The sequence below is a fragment of the Sander lucioperca genome, chromosome 23 (assembly GCF_008315115.2).
Source record: "Sander lucioperca isolate FBNREF2018 chromosome 23, SLUC_FBN_1.2, whole genome shotgun sequence".
Classification (NCBI taxonomy): domain Eukaryota; kingdom Metazoa; phylum Chordata; class Actinopteri; order Perciformes; family Percidae; genus Sander; species Sander lucioperca.
In genome coordinates, this window is record NC_050195.1 from 10,967,953 (window position 1) to 10,985,941 (window position 17,989).

Consider the following 17,989-nt stretch of genomic DNA (forward strand, 5'->3'; position numbering starts at 1 on the left):
CACACACACACACACACACACACGCACACACACGCGCGCACGCACACGCGCACGCGCACGCACACGCACACACACAACTGCAATCAACACTCCCAACTTAGCTACACAACATGCTCTACGTTTTACCCATAGTAGAGAAGAAAACAAAAAAAGAAAGTATCCCCACTGAAAGGAAATCTCTGCACATACAGTAACGCTACATCTCCTCTTTCTCCTTCTCTTCCACACTGTGTCTGTATGCAAGACCACAAGCATGGTGCAGTTTCGGGCGATGGACGGAGGGCGACTCCCCAGCTTCCGCTGGTGACCCTCGCTATCGCCTGTCACTGTAGCTGCCTTGTTCTGGCTCCGACACCGCAGGTCCCTGGCACGCCCAGCTGGATAACGCCCAGCTGGCGGGCGGGGAATGTGCGTAACGGCTGACCGGAGTAGGGGGCGAGACCTCAGCAGTCAAACCGCATCTCCAGTGAATCGTCAAAGCCCCTGTTGTCGTGCCCCGCCCCCGATAAGAAGGTGGCTGTGACGGGTGCCCCTGTAGCCGTGGTGACGTTGAGGAGGGTGTTGGGGGAGCTGGTGGCCGGGCTACGGAGGGCCGCCGCGGTGATACTGGTGAGGTTGATGCCAAGCGTGAGACGAGTCTGTTCCAGAGCTTTCTCCGGCACGGCGAAGGCCTCCAGCTTCTTCTCTCCGTTGGCCATGTAGGAGTTCTGGCAGCCGCGGCAGATACAGTCCAGACACGCCTAAGAAAAGCAACCATAATTAATACCAACCTGATGTAATAAATAATGACAACATCATGACAGTACACCCACAGGCAGTCCCATAACAAAAAAGGTTGTTTCATAAAAAGGGCAAGAATGAACCACCGATGTCAATTAACCCAAAATGAAACGGAAGAGGTGCTCAAAATTAAGTTTAAGACCTCTACAGTCCTATGAAAAAATCAGCAAACATCATCTGCTGATAAGGATTGTGTGATATGGTCGAAAGCTCCAAAACCAGCTAGTCAGCGGACCTTGAGTTCACTAAGACACACCTTTGAACTTGTCATTCTCTGTAGTTTTAGATATGAAAACGATACTGCTCCTAATTCCAATCAACCATAAAATACATGTATTAACTTCTGTAAAGCAGATTTCAACATTCATTATAAACTGCAGCGGTATCCTGGCGGGCCTTGTTCGTTGACATTTTTACCAACTTTCACCACATAAAAAACAAGGCGTTATTACAGGTTTAATTTAAATATTTAGCTGCAAAACTGCAAAGTAGTCTAGCTCAAACAAGCCAGTAAATTTGTCTTTTTTTTCTGAATATTTAATACAGGCCTATACATCTCATTGCTTTACTGTTAGCTAAGAAAATGCATATTAAATTTGTTTTGTAAGTTCATTAAAATATATTCTTATGATAGATATTCATGGTGTCATTTTTAGCTGGAAAGGTTGCACGTGTATGGGTGTTGTGTGTGTGAGAGGTTGCCATGAAAAGAAAGTCACCATGAAAAGAGTGCTGTGGTTTTAAAAAGTTTGGGAACAACTGCTATAAAGGTCTAACTTCCCTTATAGTCAAAGCTCTTTATGACTGTGTCAACAATATTTCATCCCCGTGCATGACTCCCACAGGAGCAAATTAAATTAGTCATAATTAAACTACAGTGCCATAAAAACAAACACAAGCAATCCGCTAATTGTGATGAGCCCCCAGGTAGGCATTCACTTTGTTAGTATATACTGTATGATGTTATTAAGATATATTTCCAAACATTAGTGGTTCTGGCTGTGGCAGCAGCATCACAAACACAGCACACAATGGGAGGGGTTTGTGTTGTAATGAGAAAGGGGCTGGGAGCAGCGTCAGCGTTGTTCTCACCTTGCGGTTGGAGTAGCAGGGGCAGCGTTGCCCCCTACAGGTCAACACCGAGGGGTTCTGTGTGGCCCGGCCGCACTTGCAGCCCTTCTTCTCTACAGGTTTTTTATACAGTGGCTTTGAGGGGCTGGGTGGGTGTGTCAGGGGGTGAGCATGGGGGTGTGGGGGCACTCTGTCACGGGGTTGTGTGCGGGGCTTGGGGGTCCCTTGCCTGGCTTTGGTGTAAGCCTTCTTGGGGCCCCCGTGGTGCTCCACAGTCTTCTTCAGCCCCTTGTTGGTGATGAGCACAGTCTTGCCCACTTTGGGGGGACCACCATTTGGCACCGGCGCCAGGTGTGGGTGGGGCGTGGCTGCAGGGAACTTAGGCTCCTGTTTGGTGGTGGCACCGGGGTTAGGGTGATGGGGGGAACTGTTGGCACCGAGGGGAGGCCCGCATAAAAGGCTGGAGATGGGGAGGGGCTGTACCTTCTCGCTGTCGCTTTCTGAGCGGGAGCGCTTACGGTGGTACCGAGGGGCAACATGGGGGATGACTGTGGAGGGCTGAGGAGGAGGCTGCAGTGAGGGCTGCGGGTGAGGTTGGAGGGGGCGAGGGCTGTTCCCTCGGGGGAGGGAGGAGATAAAGTGGGAGGAGTCAGAGCCAGGACAGTGAGGCCCATTGAGGCTGGACTGAGGTACAGAGGGGGGGCAGTCCGGCTGGGGGGAGGGATCGGGGTTAGTGTCCGTCTCCAGAGTCCTGAGCACCTCCTCAACACTCAACAACAATGGCCCCCCGCCATGTTTCAGGTCATCCCCCAAAGTGCTGATGTCACAGAGCCCCGCCTCCCCCGTGAGGCTCACACACACTGGGATCTCCTCCGAAAAGCTCTCCTGCTTTGCAACACCTTCACCTGTTTCTATGGTGATGGATTGCAGAGAGTCCGAACTGAGCAGACCGTTACAATCGTGCAGCCCGTTTACACCGACAGGGCTCGGCTCCTCCACCTTGAGCTCCTTGGTAAGTGGAGCTTCGTTCGGCTGGACCCCATCGGAGTTGGAGGCCGTCTGTGACAGGCCGGCCGAATCGGAAACGTCCTCGGCCTCTGGCTCGCTCTCAGCCAACGTGAGGCCCTCGTTGAGGATGGCCTGGAGGTCTGGCGAGTCGCTGGCGGCGCTGGCTATGTGCGGGGCAAGCGGCGACTGCGTGATGTAGAGACAGAGTTTCCTGTAACAGTGGACAAGCAAGGAGAGCTGCCTGTTTTCCTCAAAGCGGGAATAGTCCTTACACCAACTACAGGACGGCTTCAGCTGCATCCTCTGACCCTTACAGCCTCGACAGACGTAATGCTGACATGACGAGTCTGTGGGAGCGATGGGGTCCTGCAGAAGATTACCTGAAGATAAGGAGAACATGCAAACTCAGAAAACATCAGCACAACACACATTTCACAGGAACAGTGCAGAACAGCTCACACCGATGATTAATTCAGACTTTCACATAAACCAGTTAAAGCAAAGCAGCTAAGATAACACGTATCTTACCAACAAATATGGCACTTAATGACATAAATGTACACACCAAACCATGATCTGATAAATTATGACCCTGGCTTTGTCAGTGTAGCTTTATAATGTTAACGATTTATAAACATTTGCTTCCTCATTTGCTGTGTTTTATAGCTTCCTATACTGATGTGTATTTGTAAACCTGAGCGGTGCCTGGCAACTTGCCAGATTGGATGACAACCGCTCTTTGAGAGGAGCTTCCTTAGCAACGCTGGTCGCTAGGTAGTGCAGCTGCAGATAGGGGGAAAAAAGGATGAAGGTCCATTCATGAGAAACAACCAACCGTACACACTCTGCACTGCCTGTCTGATAATTCCCACATAACTAACATATTGGCTGCTTTCATATTGATGGATGTACACAGCGGGTGAGATTATCTGCGCGTTTAATAAAGATGCTCTTCTCAATACTTTTGTGATCACAGCAACACAAATATCTCCTTTACCCCAGGAGATATTCCCTGTATCACCGCTCAAAGTGGCTAAGGAAGAGTTGTTGCATTATGTATGAGCAGTGAAAAGCATGCATTAAATATACCACCAAAATAAATCAAAGGCTTATTTACAACCTACACACACAAGCAGACTAACCGCAGAAACGCTCCCTTGCTTGAATTACAGACTGCTTTTATTTTAAAACCACTTATATTTAACGTGTATAAACACTATTTTTTTTTATTTTTGTGCATATACTTTACTTGTATTACGTGCATTTGGGGATGGGGAAAATGTGAAAGAGATTAGGTTTATGATATCCAGTGTGCTTCTCTGTGAAACGCCCCGATGCTGCCAAATAGCACACAGAGGGGGGTGTGTCATGATGGGTGTAGCTTAGAACGACGATGCGTTCACGGCGCTTCGGAAAAGGCCCTTTCAGATTTCATAAACACGCCTCGACATTTATTTATGTGAGTCTGTTATGATTCTTAGTTTTTACTTCAAGTCATTTCTCAACAGGGGTGAAGGAAGTTTACATATCTTCTATTTAAGTAAACATAGAGAAGTACTAATCATATTTTAAATCACTTCTCCAAACCAATCATTAAACAGTTATCAAAGTTACCCCTGGGTTTTATGTCCGTTCTGTTTATTTCTTAATTTCATTACTTTATTGGATATATTTTATTCTCTGTAATTTTATTTGACTGATTTCATTTAATTGTGCCAAATGTTTTAAAATTGATTGCTCCTTATAAATAACTTTTAGCTGTATTTAAAATAATGTGATGCATAAACAGATTCTTCTTCTTATCTTATTTACACAATATATTTTGGATGGTAAGTATTAAATGAAAAGTGCTTAATAACTATGATTACCACATAAATGTAGTCAAGAAAAATGTGCAATAGGCTATGGCCCTATAAAATGTAAATATTGAAGTACTTGTTTACTTCCCATTTGTAGTGCCGCCGATTCAGATATTTCTGACTGTCCATGAAAGCAGCATCATTTAAAGGTTTGCTCCCACAGCTGACAACACAGCACGTTACAGAAAACCTCTCCCAAAACAGTCCTTTACTTAAATATATAATCACATTAAATAAATAAAAAATGTGCACACACTTACTGCAGACCAAGCAGGACAGGGACTGGCGGAAAAACGGCAGCAGCTTGCAAAGCTCCGCGAGGGCCCGGGGGTCTCGGGGGTCGCACTGCAGCACTGAACGGCTCGCGGACACGTAGAGAGAAGTCGCATTCACCGGGTTCATCTCAGCAGCCTGTCCCGGGGCTCCAGTCCGGTCCGGTCCGTTAAGATGTATTAATACGTTAAAACACCAAAGCCACACAATAACACAAACAAACTAACCGATCGAGGCAACGGTAGACGAGCAAGTCTCGTTATCTGTCCGCTAAAATTACTGTTTTTGTCAATGGAGTCTGGTGGCTTTGAAGAGAGCATAGATGGATATAACGGCTTCAGTTCCCCGTCGATAAATCCCACATATATAGCAGTCTGCGCAGGGAGCAATCGAGGTTACTCATCCCAAATCACATCCGATCCATCCTCAATGTGATGTCCCAGCTCTGAGAGTACTGCTGCTTTTGGAAAGACTATAAGTGCACTCACAAGCAGACCGGGCATGTATATAAACAATCGGTTCATCCAAGTCGGTTCGGGTTGTTTACATGCAGTCCGTGAGTTATGATTAGACAAAGCATAGTGTGGCGCTCATTCTTCCGTCAGTGGCCTTTTAATAACGTTTCTTGCAGCTGGTTAGCAAGCAGCAAAAACTCCGAAATTCAAACAGGGGCTTTCGTGACAAAGTGCTCCGGTTTGCAGTGGTTTCTCCTCGATAATTCCATAGTCCACATGCATACTCGTCCCGGGTCTTCACCGCGGTCCAAAGCTGGTGTCACACAATGCATTTATTATCTCAGACAGAGGCTTCCGTGGCTCCTTTTTGGCTGGGCAGTGCAGCCCCAGCAGGCTCGTTATGGTTGTGTTATTGTTCGAGGATATTCAAGGCGGCTCGAAAACAAAACAGGCCGCCCCGGCTTCAAATGGTCCTCTTGGGCGACAAATACCGACAGCAGCGCGCCGATATGAAGGGAAATAGGCGATGGAGAGGTTGTGGTTATTAAAACAAAAATAATTTCACAGCTCCGATGCTTTTGTGGGTGTAAAGAAAAACAAACCAGCGGAAGCACCGGGCTCTGGTGACAGTGCTAGCCGCCTGAGCTGCACCGAGAAGCCGGCTACAAAAGCAGGCCGCTTCCCCTCTTCTCGGATTAGCGGGAGTCTCTCGTTCTCGCCTCGGTGGGAATGTAGCAGGAAAACAGAGGGTTTAGCCGATATTGTGTCCTCCTGCAGCTTTTGGTAGACTCCCAGAGTGTCAGTGAAGAGCGAAAGTGAATTAAATCCTTATTTGTGTATCTTGCTATCGTTAGCCGCGGAGTATTCCTCATTACCTCCTGTCGCTTTTCCACACACAAACAAGGGGTCGCTGTTGCTCAGATCTCGCGAGAACACACTTAAAGCGGTTAATTTAAAAGCAATGGACATCCATTGTGGAAACCATAGATCTATATGGTGGAAACTTTTTACTTTGAAGTCTGAGAGATGTATTTACCTTTATTTATTTTAAAATATACAATTTAACCAACACAACAAGTTTCAAATAACTATAAAACTAATATGTCTAGATCCTGTGTTTTGTGATTAGAACTGATTCGAAATAATTAGCTGTATTTTAATGTATAAGGTAATTGATTAGTTTGTAATTTGTTTTTAAAAATACTCATTTGTTAAATTGTGATCCCTTACAGCTGCTTCTCAGAGAAGAAAAAATCAAAGGGAAAAAACAAACAGTATCAAATACTTTATAGTAGTAGAATGAATAAATTAATGAATAAATAATTAAGAAAGCATATTCATGTGCCTCTGTTCGCTGTTTTCTTTTTCTTGGTTATCCACCAGGATTTTGTACAACTTTGTAAAAACCAAATAAAGTTATTAAAAAAGTAATGCACTTAATCCTATTTAACTAATGTACATTACACAGCCATAACGTCATTAATAATAACAGCCCACTTAAGTCTCAGTTTAACTAGCTTTCTTTGCTGTTTCACAATAACTGCCCATTAAGAAACACTAGTTTTATGAAAGTTATATATGATGAGTCATTGTTCTTACTGAACTGATGATTTATTCAATGTCAGATAGGGGTCAAAGGTTTGATTCTATTTCACACTGGTTACCAGAACCAGAATCAGAATCAGAATCAGAATCAGAATCAGAATCAGAATCAGAAAGGGCTTTATTGCCAAGTACGTTGCACATACGAGGAATTTGTCATGGTGTTGTTGGAGCATGTCACACATACAAATATAAGAAGGATAAAAAGATATAAACAATATAAGTATAAACATATACACACAGTACGTATTAATAACGATAAAATAAATTTAAATAAATAGTAAAATAAGTTAAACAGTAGTGAAAAGGGACGCTACAGCAGAGTAGGTACAGTGGCATGAGGAGCCAGAGGTGGGGTGTGGAGAGAGTCAGGATGGATTCCGAGCCTTGTTTAGAAGGCTAGTGGCGGAGGGGAAAAAACTGTTTACGTGGCGTGAGGTTTTGGTCCTGATGGACCTCAGCCTCCTGCCAGAGGGGAGTGGCTCAAAGAGTACACAAGTACACAATGTTAAGTGTTTATGAGTCATGAGGCCTACGTTTTGAGCTTTTCTCTTGAACATGAGGAGAAAATATTGCATCAATCAGTTACTCTCACAACTGTCGAGTAATTTCAGTTAAGATCGTTTCACAAGTCTTTCAAACCAGACTGGTAGAAAAACAAACACCTAAAGCAGTTATTTTTTCAATAAGATTTTGAATCTAATGGGGTAACTCACAGTTGTGGCTCTGTTTTATTAAAGTGTTTTCAGTAGGCCATTACAGCGAGCAAGCACGTACAACACCTGGACCCTGAAGGTGAAGCAGCTGAATTAATTCAAGGACTTTCATTTTAATATTTACACCGATGCTGTGACATGTCAAAATGTCTTCTGAGAAAAAAAGGCCTATAGTGAACACTTATTTGAGCTTACACAATGTCTAGTTTCAGTTTTGATTATTCCGTAATGCAGTATGTTTTCAGAAGCCAGGATTTTTATAAATACTGCTGTTATAAATCCAAATTTTGATCTGAAGTTTTTGACAAGACAACAACCAAACCCTGTGCATTTTTCTGAATATTTAAAGAAATCACAATATTGTACACCGTGTCTATTCTCTTAACTGTTCAATTTGATTTATTGTACATTATCTCTCTCTCTACATGATGCTGTAGTAATGCAATTTTGTGGAGAATACTACATTCCTTTAATTTTAAATGTTTGTTTTTTTTGCCTAAAAACAGTGTATTATTTTGAATCTGCCTTAAAAACCCAACATGTTTGATACATATGTGTGTAATCATGGAGTGTAAACCCCCCATATTTCGATGACATGACCTTTATTGGTAGCAATGGACTTGTTTATTACAGTTCAGAGATGACAATGCTGTGAGGAGCAGTCTGAGAACGAGCAGGGTGAACAAAGAAGGAGGTGAAAGGGAAAGAGATAACTCATTATCTGTAAAAATAGCTACAAACCAACACCCTTGCAAAGACATACTGATAGGCAAGTTGACACACTTGTATGATGCAAACACACAGATACTATCCATCAATGTGCCAGCCTCGCCCTCATCTTCTTTTTTCTTCCTCTTTGTTTTGCATTACTCTGTTCACACACGGAGACTTGAGGCTGCTGACCAGCAGGGATTTACCACTTTGAGGGTTGTGTTGAGGGAAAAAATACCTCACATTATCTACTATAATGTTTATGCATTCAATTAGATCTCCTATTTAATTACTCAATTGACAGAAACAAGTATTTGTCAACTATTATTGTAATGAAGTAATCGTTTCAGTCATTTCTCAGCAATAACGGCAAATATCTTCAGGTTTCCACTTCTTAAATTTAAGGATTTCATGCCCTGCTTTGTCATAAATGACAGTATATTGAATATCTTTAGGTTTTGGATTGTAAGTCATCACCGTGGGCTTGGAAAAACTGTGAATGATTAAGAAAATAATCAGCAAATGAATCATAATGGAAAAATAATCGTTAGTTGCAGCCCTACATTCAATAAAAATTGAATTTTTCAAAAGTTCATACTAATCTTGTTTCATGTATTCACAGTTGTATTTTGCAGTTGAGTCTATGAAGCTACTCAGTTAAATAATCAGACTCAATATGAAATGACATTAAGGGAATGTCGGTACTCAAAAAATCCAGGCTTTCGATGATTTTTCTAATTAATGGCAGTGCACAACTTGTAATTGTTTTTAATCCATGTTCAATTAGAAATGTAATTAAAGTGTGTATTTTAAGAGTGCTGTCACTTTTATTACAGCCAACCTTACTAGACAATAAACGGGGTCTTGAATAGAATTTGAAATAAAGTAATGGGAGTTAAAATAATGATTGTTTAAGATAATGTGACGTACGGACTTGCATAACCAAAACTTTTGGTGACTTTTCTAATCTCATAGCAGCACACACATGTTTAATCTACTACAGTACGAAAACATGTATGTTAATAGTTTTGTTTTTTAGTTTCTGTAATGCTTCTAAACATTATAGAACATCATAGAAAACCATGCACAAATTTTAAATCCATGGCAATAGCCAACATCCAAGACTGTGAGATGTGGTTGAAAGCTCAGGAAGTGGACCCTTGAATGAAACTACTTGGTCTCATACACACACACACACACACACACACACACCTAATGCAGCTGCATTCCATGTATGTGAGTAATTCCTCTTTTAGGGTTCTCGACAGTGTCTCATGCCATTATGACTGTTTATTTTTTTTAGCTTATTGTGGTAACAGTATATGTTTAAATAGAGTTGGTTTGTGAGTCTATGGGAATTATTTTTAGTGCATCTCTGAACAGGCTTGTGAGTTTGGGTGATTCCCCTTTTCTTGCTCACATGAAATACCAAGTAAACCTAAGCTGTGATAATGTCCTTCCCACTGAAATAATGTTATCAGCTATGGTAATGAGTTAATGAGAAAATAATTATGTCAACATACTAGCTGTGGTATTACACAGCTTGTGGACTGGGGATAAACAAGTTTTTCCGCCAAATATGACAGTAGTTGAAATTTTGGGAGATCTTTTTTTCATCATCATGCACCTACATCCTTTAGATGTTTTTGTCTGGATGTTTTTGGGTTTAGTCTGACATTCTCTGTTTTAAAGAAACATGATTTCATTGTGACTATATTTATGAAGTTGAACTGGTCAAGGTAAATGTTGTGCTGTGGCTTGTTCCCTGTCAAACTGAAATGTCAAAACCCTGCAGTAAGTGTGACGATGAGCATTGGTCAATTGAATATGTTTGGATTACTCAAAGCATCAAATGTATACATCAGAGCCACATGTTCCCTTTCAAATCCCAAAAATGTGGATGCTCCCTTTTAATTTCCCCCAACTAGGTTTAAAAGTAAACTGAAATATAAACTCGAAGTCATGTATGCATATTTACTCTGCTGTACTATTATATCATATGGAAATGTATTGTCATGTCTTGCCCATTATGGTATAGACTTCATACTTTCAATTACAAACCAGTAACTAAAAACCTTGAGATCTTACCTAGAATTTTAAATGAAGTTATGTAAATTTCTAATCAAAGGCAAAAATGTATTATTATTAATATGAAATGTCAATGAATGATTAGTTACACAAAAAATAAAAAAGTATTTGGGCACAACATTTCAGATCAAATGGCTAAATGTTGGTGGGGATAGTGAATGCAAAATGCTCTCACCTGCGTCAAAAACAATTTTCAAGCTCTTTTCAACAAGCACATTACAAAACAATAAATGCCACTTTTCTTACATTCATTCATGACCCGGGCGTGAGCATCTCTACCCACAAGAAATGTTTAAGTCACTATGAATATTTTCCAGAGGTCACTTTGTAATTTTGTTGTCTAAATATATTGTTTTTGAATATTAACCTTGATTGAAACTAAAAGACCAAAAGTCCAAAAGTACACAAATGCATGTGGACAGAGGTGCAATGAGGTGATTATATAGTGTATATAATCATGTTGCAGTTTAGTTTAGATTCGAGCATCAGTGAAATGTGAATGTCTGGTAGGAGATGATGAGTCCTGCTTCAACATCACCCTAACCTGAACATATATGGACATGATAGACAAGCTGCCCCCCCTTCTGTCTGTGGAAGACTCCCGCCTTGTCATCACTGCAGCATGATTGTTTCCATAGAACATCACCCATGACAACAATGGTTCCTCTTTCTTCTTGCGTGAAGCTGGATTATATAAGATCCCAACTCTCAGTTCATTCATCACTAGACTTTGGAGTTACACTGAATAACGAAGCAGTTTAAAGCTGAGATCCAGTCAGTTTGAAGATTTGAAAATGTGCACGACTTCCTCTGTCAGCCGTTGGATTTGTCTGCTCACCCTGGCTGTGATGATGGTCTTCTCTGCATCTCAAGGTAAAACTGAACTCCCGATCGAATGTTACATTATGTAAAATGTGTGCAGCCACCAGCTTTTGTCTTTTGTAATTTGAATCGCACACAGGAACGGTGTCAGGATTAAATGACTCTTAACTAATCAAATGGTCAATTGACAGAAAACTATTTGCTTCAGTGACTTTTCAAGCAAAAACGGCAAATATTCGCTGGTTCCGGGTTCTTAAACGCAATAATTGGAGGCTTTTCTTTGTCGTACGTAATAATAAACTGAATATCTTTGGCTTTTGGACTGTTGATCAGACAAAAGAAGGAATTTAAAAATAACACGCTGGGCTCTGAGAAATCAAACAAGCAGTTTTCACTATTTCCTGACACAATTGGCAGAATTATTCACGAAAATAATCGGTAACACTTTACTTGAAGGTATGACACTGTCATGACACATGAACCCTAACTCTAACCCTAACTTCTCATGAAAAAAAACAAATGACACTTAATGACAGAAGCGTTATGTCATAAACGTTTATGACACGTTCATGACAGTGTCATGTCACTCTTATGTAGATACCTTCAAGTAAAGTGTAACCAAATAATCATTAGCTGCAGCCCTAACAAAGGTGCAATTACAGAATGAAAATATATTAAATAACTAATAACAAATTGGGGTTTTATATACAGTACTGAAATGACTTAAGGATTATAACTATAATGCATTATGAGGCTCAATATCGATTTTAGAAAATGGCAACAAAAAGTGTAATCAACAAAATCCAGGTTTCTCTCACTATATTAATGACTAGAAACTAGTAATGTAATGCTGAATAATGACAGTATTTCCTCTGTGTGTTTGTGTGTGTGTGTGTGTGTGTGTGTGTGTGTGTGTGATGGTCTGGTGTTGCAGCTTTTGCCTCCGGTCAGATTGTACCCTGCTGTAGCAACTTCAGCTCCAGGAAGATCCACGTTATCAAAGAGTGTTACGAACAGAAACCACGACAGAACTGCGACCACGCCTTCGTGTAAGCATTACATCTGAATACGGGACACCAGAAAACCCTCAGTAACAACCTCTCTCCCATGCATTCTTGTCGCCACTGTTAGTGTTTATTCTGAATTATAAAAACATACGGTAACACTTTACTTGAAGGTATCTACATAAGAGTGACATGACACTGTCATGACACATGACACTGTCATGACACATGAACCCTAACTCTAACTTGTCATGACAAAAACCGAATGACTTACTAAAAGAAGCGTTATGTCATAAACATCTATGACTTGTTTATAATGTTTATGACACGTTCATGACAGTGTCATGTCACTCTTATGTAGATACCGTCAAGTAAAATGTAACCAAACATATATTGTGTTATAAGAATATTCAGCTTAATCTACGTCTAATTTGGTTGTACAAGGGAATCTGTGAAACGATAAATGTTTGCTTTGTTCCAAACCTATGTTCTTGATAAGAACGGGGGGGGGGGGGGGGACATTAATAATGAAAATGTGTAATTGTTTTGTGTCTCTGTTTCTAGGATTAAAAACAAGAGGGGTCAGTGGTGCATCAAACCAGATGCTGCGTGGCTCAAACAGAAGATAGAGACGGTGAGAATCAGACACACAAAGCACGTCCACATCAGTTTATTCAGGGAACACAACGAAGCCTGGGTTCATGGGTTAAATACCAGAGCAGGTAGATCACTGGCTCATCACACCGTGCAAAACGTACAGGTCTGGAGAATGTGAAAAGTTTTGTCAAGTTGCACGTGACTTTACTTGCACCTGCGTAACAAACCAAATCTAAAAACACAACAAAGACGGTCTGAACCAAAGAAAGTACAGATACAGATTACAGAGACGGACACAGACTACTGAACCCAAATCACTTTGGTTACCAAGTGCAGTACTAATTTTGAGGTACTATTTTCTGCTACTTTATACTTCTACTCAACTACATTTCAGAGGGAAATCTTGTACTTTTTACTCCATTTATCTGAAAGCTTTAGCTACTTTGCAGATTTTACACAGAAAACACAACATTTAACAAATGTGTTGTAAACAGTTTACAAAATAATGAAATTAGTTTGAACCTACGTTTTCTTTTAAGTTTATTTTGCTGATAATACTTCTCTACTTTTATTTAAGTAAACTAATTATATAAATATTATTTTAAGTAAAATAATGAATGTAGGGCTTTTACTTGAAAGTGTATTTTCCAACAGTTGTATTACTACTTTTAATTGAGTAAAGGATCTCAGTACTTCTTCCACATTAATGTACTATTCTAACAATACCTGATAATCACTCACGCATGATTAGGTCTACATCTGTTGAAAAGTACAGATGTGCAAAGTATCTCTTTTCTTTAAAATAAAAAAAAAAAAAACGGTTTCCCACAAGCCAACTTGAGCGGTAAAATAAGTCAAACATACACCAAACTGGTAAAATACTTGTGATTGGGCCACAACAGCAGAACCAAAGAGTTTTAATTAAAGTGTTGTAGATGGTGCAGAGTACTGACCTCCATCTGAAGCTGGTGGAGAATCCCATCACAGCGACTCCCCTGGTTGGTCGGGTGGGAAGACAAGTAGAAGAAACTATAAAGAAACAGATCAAAGAGTCAATTTCTGAAAACAACAAATGAACAAGTATTTCCTGATATTTTACAGAGTTTACTAATTGTACATTTCCTGCCCCTTCCTTCTCTACACCGCAGGGAAAGATAACCTGTCCTCCCGATTTGTCGTTTTAAAAGAAGTCTTGGAAGTTGGTGCGGCATGACGAAAAAAAAAAGGCTGCAACAAAGCAGCTACTCAGAACATCTTCTGCTGATTTACTATTTATTCCTTTTACGTTACTATCTATTTAAAATTTAAGTTATTTTTTGTATTTAACTTTATTACAGCTATAAAAACTGAATTGTGTGGCATTATTTTGTAAGGTTGTCGATAAGTTAAAGCAGAGTTGTTCTTTTTTTGAACCTGGAACCAAAAATAAATACACGTTAAATGGATTTTAAAGGTGAATGACTCGTTTTTCTAGATGCATGATGTCTGGTTTTGGTGGAGATTCACTGCATGAATGGGGATTTCTGGGCTGCCTCAGTGTCACATTTTTTTTTAAAACAGACTGTAAGGATTGTAATAAAGCAGGTGAAAATAGACCCAAAGCAAATACATACTATTCATACATACATACTATTCATTTAAATAGATATAGCATTGACTGAATAAGAAAAACAGTAGAAATAATAAGGTGATGAAAAGAAACACAACCCTGGGGTCATAGACATCAAAACATAATATTGACAATATAAGAATATATTAACTTACATATAAGTGATAACTTACAGTTGTTGATGATAATTCACGGATGGTTTAATACACTATACTAGATGGCCAAAAGAATATGGACAGAGGAAAATTACACCCATGTGTGATAGTATAACAGCTTCACTCTCCTGGCTTTTCAGTCCTTCCAGCTGATTTTAAAACCAGGCTGCAGGAAACGCTCCCATTAAGACACAAGAGCATCAGTAAGGTTCAACACTGATGTCACAGACACTGTTCCAGTTGATCCCATAGGTGTTGGATGGGGTTAAAGTCCGGGGTCTATGCAGGACAGTCACCTTCTTCCACACCAGACAGGGAAAACCATTTCTTTATGGAGCTGGCTTTGTGAACGGATGAGTTGTCAGGTTGAAACAGGAAAGTGACAAACACAAACTGTTGCCACAAAGCTGAAAGCACACTATATATACTCAGCAAAAAAAATAAACATCCTGTTACTTTCAACTGCTTTTATATTTTAAGCAAACTTAACAAATGCAGTTTTCATAGACATGTGACTAACAGAAATGGAATAATGTGTCCCTGAACAAAGGTCCAAATCAAAAGTAGCCCTCAGTATCTGGTGTGGCCACCAACTGCATTAAGTACTGCAGTACATCTCCTCATGTAGAGATGGCCCGATACCATTTTTTGCTTCCCGATACCGATTCTGATACCTGAACTTGCGTATCGGCTGATACCGAGTACTGATCCGATACCAGTGTGTCATATATTTTATTATGTTTTAACAACTGTATACTACTATCCCTGTATGGATGTGATTTGATTTCTATCTTTGTTGTCAGTCTCGCTCAGGTTAAACTCTTTGTGAAACATGAACAAACACAAACAATGAACGCCACAGAACGTTCTTTTATTATCCAGTTTGACAGTCAGTTATAATGGAAAAAGAACATAAATAAACTACTTTAATGTAGATTTTCTTTAGGGCTTTCTTACGTGGTATCGGATCGGTGCATGAACTCCAGTACTTCCCGATACCGATACCAGCGTTTTAGTCAGTATCGGAGCCGATACCGATACTGGTATCGTTATCAGAACATCTCTATCCTCATGTACTGCACCAGACTGCCCTGTTCTTGCGGCTGTTGTTGCCATCCTGTACCTGTCCCGCAGGTGTGATATTCGGATGTACCGATCCTATGCAGGTGATGTTACACGTGGTCTGCCACTGCGAGGACAATCAGCTGTGCTTCCTGTCTCCCTGTAGCTCTGTCTTAAATGGTGGGGTGACCAGGCTTTTGCAGTTGCTGCCCCGAGACTCTGGAACAAGTTACCCCCTGATATTCGCACTATTACAGATGTAGCTTTTTTTAGGTCCAAACTTAAAACGTATCTGTTTAGTCTGGCTTTTAATACGTAGCAGTGGTGTGACAATTTCATTCTTCTGTTTCTTTGTAACTATTTCTGATTTTACTGTTTTCTATGTTCTTTCTTTCTATTGTATGATATGTGTTTTTATTCTTGGTTTCGATGTTAAGCACTTTGGATACCTGCTGGTTGCTGTAAAGTGCTATATAAATAAAGTTTGATTGACTGATTAGGTGTCTCACAGTAGGGACATTGCAATGTATTGCCCTGGCCACATCTGCTGTCCTCATGCCTCCTTGCCCCATGCCTAAAGGCACGTTCATGCAGATTAGCAGGTACCCTCGACGTCTTTCTTTTGGGGTTTCTCAGAGTCAGTAGAAAGGTCTCTTTACTTTCCTCATTTTCTTTTAACTGTGACCTTAATTGCCTACCGCCTGCAAGCTGTTATTGTCTTTTTGACCGTTTAACAGGTGCATGTTCATTAATTGTTTATGGTTCATTGAACAAGCATGGAAAATCTTTACCTTTACCTTTAAAATAGTGTCCTGAAAAAGGGACATTTCTTTTTTTGCTGAGTTTATGTTATTATAGCTGGTGAACGCAGTGCGAGACGCAAAAAACCTGAACATGCATTTCAGGAAATTCAGCACATATACTGTATGTATGTGATCGACAAACTCGGCTATCTTCTGGGTGTGGTAGTCTTTGTAAGCATGCGTGCACCGTCATCACCTCAACACGATTCTTTCAAAAATAAAAACACTGCGCATGACAACAACAATGGTTCCTCATTTAGCGTGAATCTGCAGTATATGAGATCAACACCTCATCATTAGACTTTGGAGAGTTGAGCACTTAGTAGCTGAATAATGATTTACAGTTCCAGAGTCAGTTTTGGCGCCACCGTTCAGCGTTTGAAGATGTGGACGAGTCTCTCCATCAGGATCGGTCTGCTCACCCTGGCTGCAGTGATGCTCTTCTCTGCAGCAGAAGGTGTGTCTCTTTATGTCTGGTGTTTGCATTGGTTTGAATATAGAGTAAGTGGGTTCTGTCTCTACATGCATACAATACGAGCTGCTCTATCTTATTCATGGTGCTTGTACGGGTCGCATGCAGTCTAAGAGATAGACACTACTTTGAGGCTGACCTCTGCACGTTTGCAGTTTAAAAAAGGAATATAATCTCCTAAAAAAGGTTGAAAGAAAACACTTTAGGACGAGGAAGTAAAGAACAGTATTCTTTATAGTAAAGGTACAACATTACTCATATCAGGTGTTTGTCAATGAAATACACGCTGTCGTGGGTTCAGGAAATAATGGACCCAAATGCAGAGAGATCAGGCAGGCAGGAGGAGATCGAGTAGGATTTATTTTAGCAAAAACAAAAAAAAACCACAGCAACAAAAGGAGTCCTCAAGAGGCGGGCAAAAACTTCCAAGGAAAGGAAAAACTAGAACAAGGAATCCGGGAGGCACAACTGAAGACAGCACAGGACACAAACTGACAAGGCGAAGACACAAAACGATCTGACAAGAGACAAAGGAAACACAAGGGCTAAATACACTGGGTAATGAGGTAACGAGGGGCAGGTGACACAGCAGGTGAAACACATTAGGAGAGACAGGGTAATTAACAAAGGCGGGAAAACACAGACAGTAAAACTGGACATGACAAGACAGAAAACCAGACTATCAAAATAAAACAGGAAACCAGAACAACATACAGGAAACATGAAACAACCTAAACACAGAGACTAGACACACAGAACACAATACATGAATGAACCAAAACATATACAATAAACCAGGAGATAACTGAACAGAAATCTACAGAAAACACAAACACAGGGAACATGAACAAATAAACAATAAAGACAACAGAAATGAACAAATAGGTAACAGAAAAAACCTA

The 17,989-nt window shown here is 40.6% G+C and overlaps 1 protein-coding gene across 1 annotated transcript; it reads right to left on the reverse strand.

Moving 5' to 3' along the window:
* Nucleotides 1–33: 33 nt before the first annotated feature.
* On the reverse strand, nt 34–6,369 carry msl2b (MSL complex subunit 2b). Its single transcript, XM_031285240.2, has 3 exons — nt 4,979–6,369; nt 1,873–3,239; nt 34–740 (listed from the first exon to the last, which is right to left on the reverse strand). Exons 1-3 carry the CDS (start codon nt 5,118–5,120, stop codon nt 444–446), a joined length of 1,806 nt encoding a protein of 601 aa, XP_031141100.1. The 5' UTR covers nt 5,121–6,369; the 3' UTR covers nt 34–443.
* Nucleotides 6,370–17,989: the final 11,620 nt, after the last annotated feature.

Bases quoted from the DNA above. Each gene is read 5' to 3' on its own strand.
- msl2b (XM_031285240.2), bottom strand. From the start codon at position 5,120: ATGAACCCGGTGAATGCGACTTCTCTCTACGTGTCCGCGAGCCGTTCA. The intron at 3,240-4,978 runs GTAAGTGTGTGC...CCTTATCTTCAG, and splicing joins CCTGTCCTGCTTGGTCTGCA to GTAATCTTCTGCAGGACCCC. The intron at 741-1,872 runs GTGAGAACAACG...TGCTTTTCTTAG, and splicing joins CCTGCTACTCCAACCGCAAG to GCGTGTCTGGACTGTATCTG.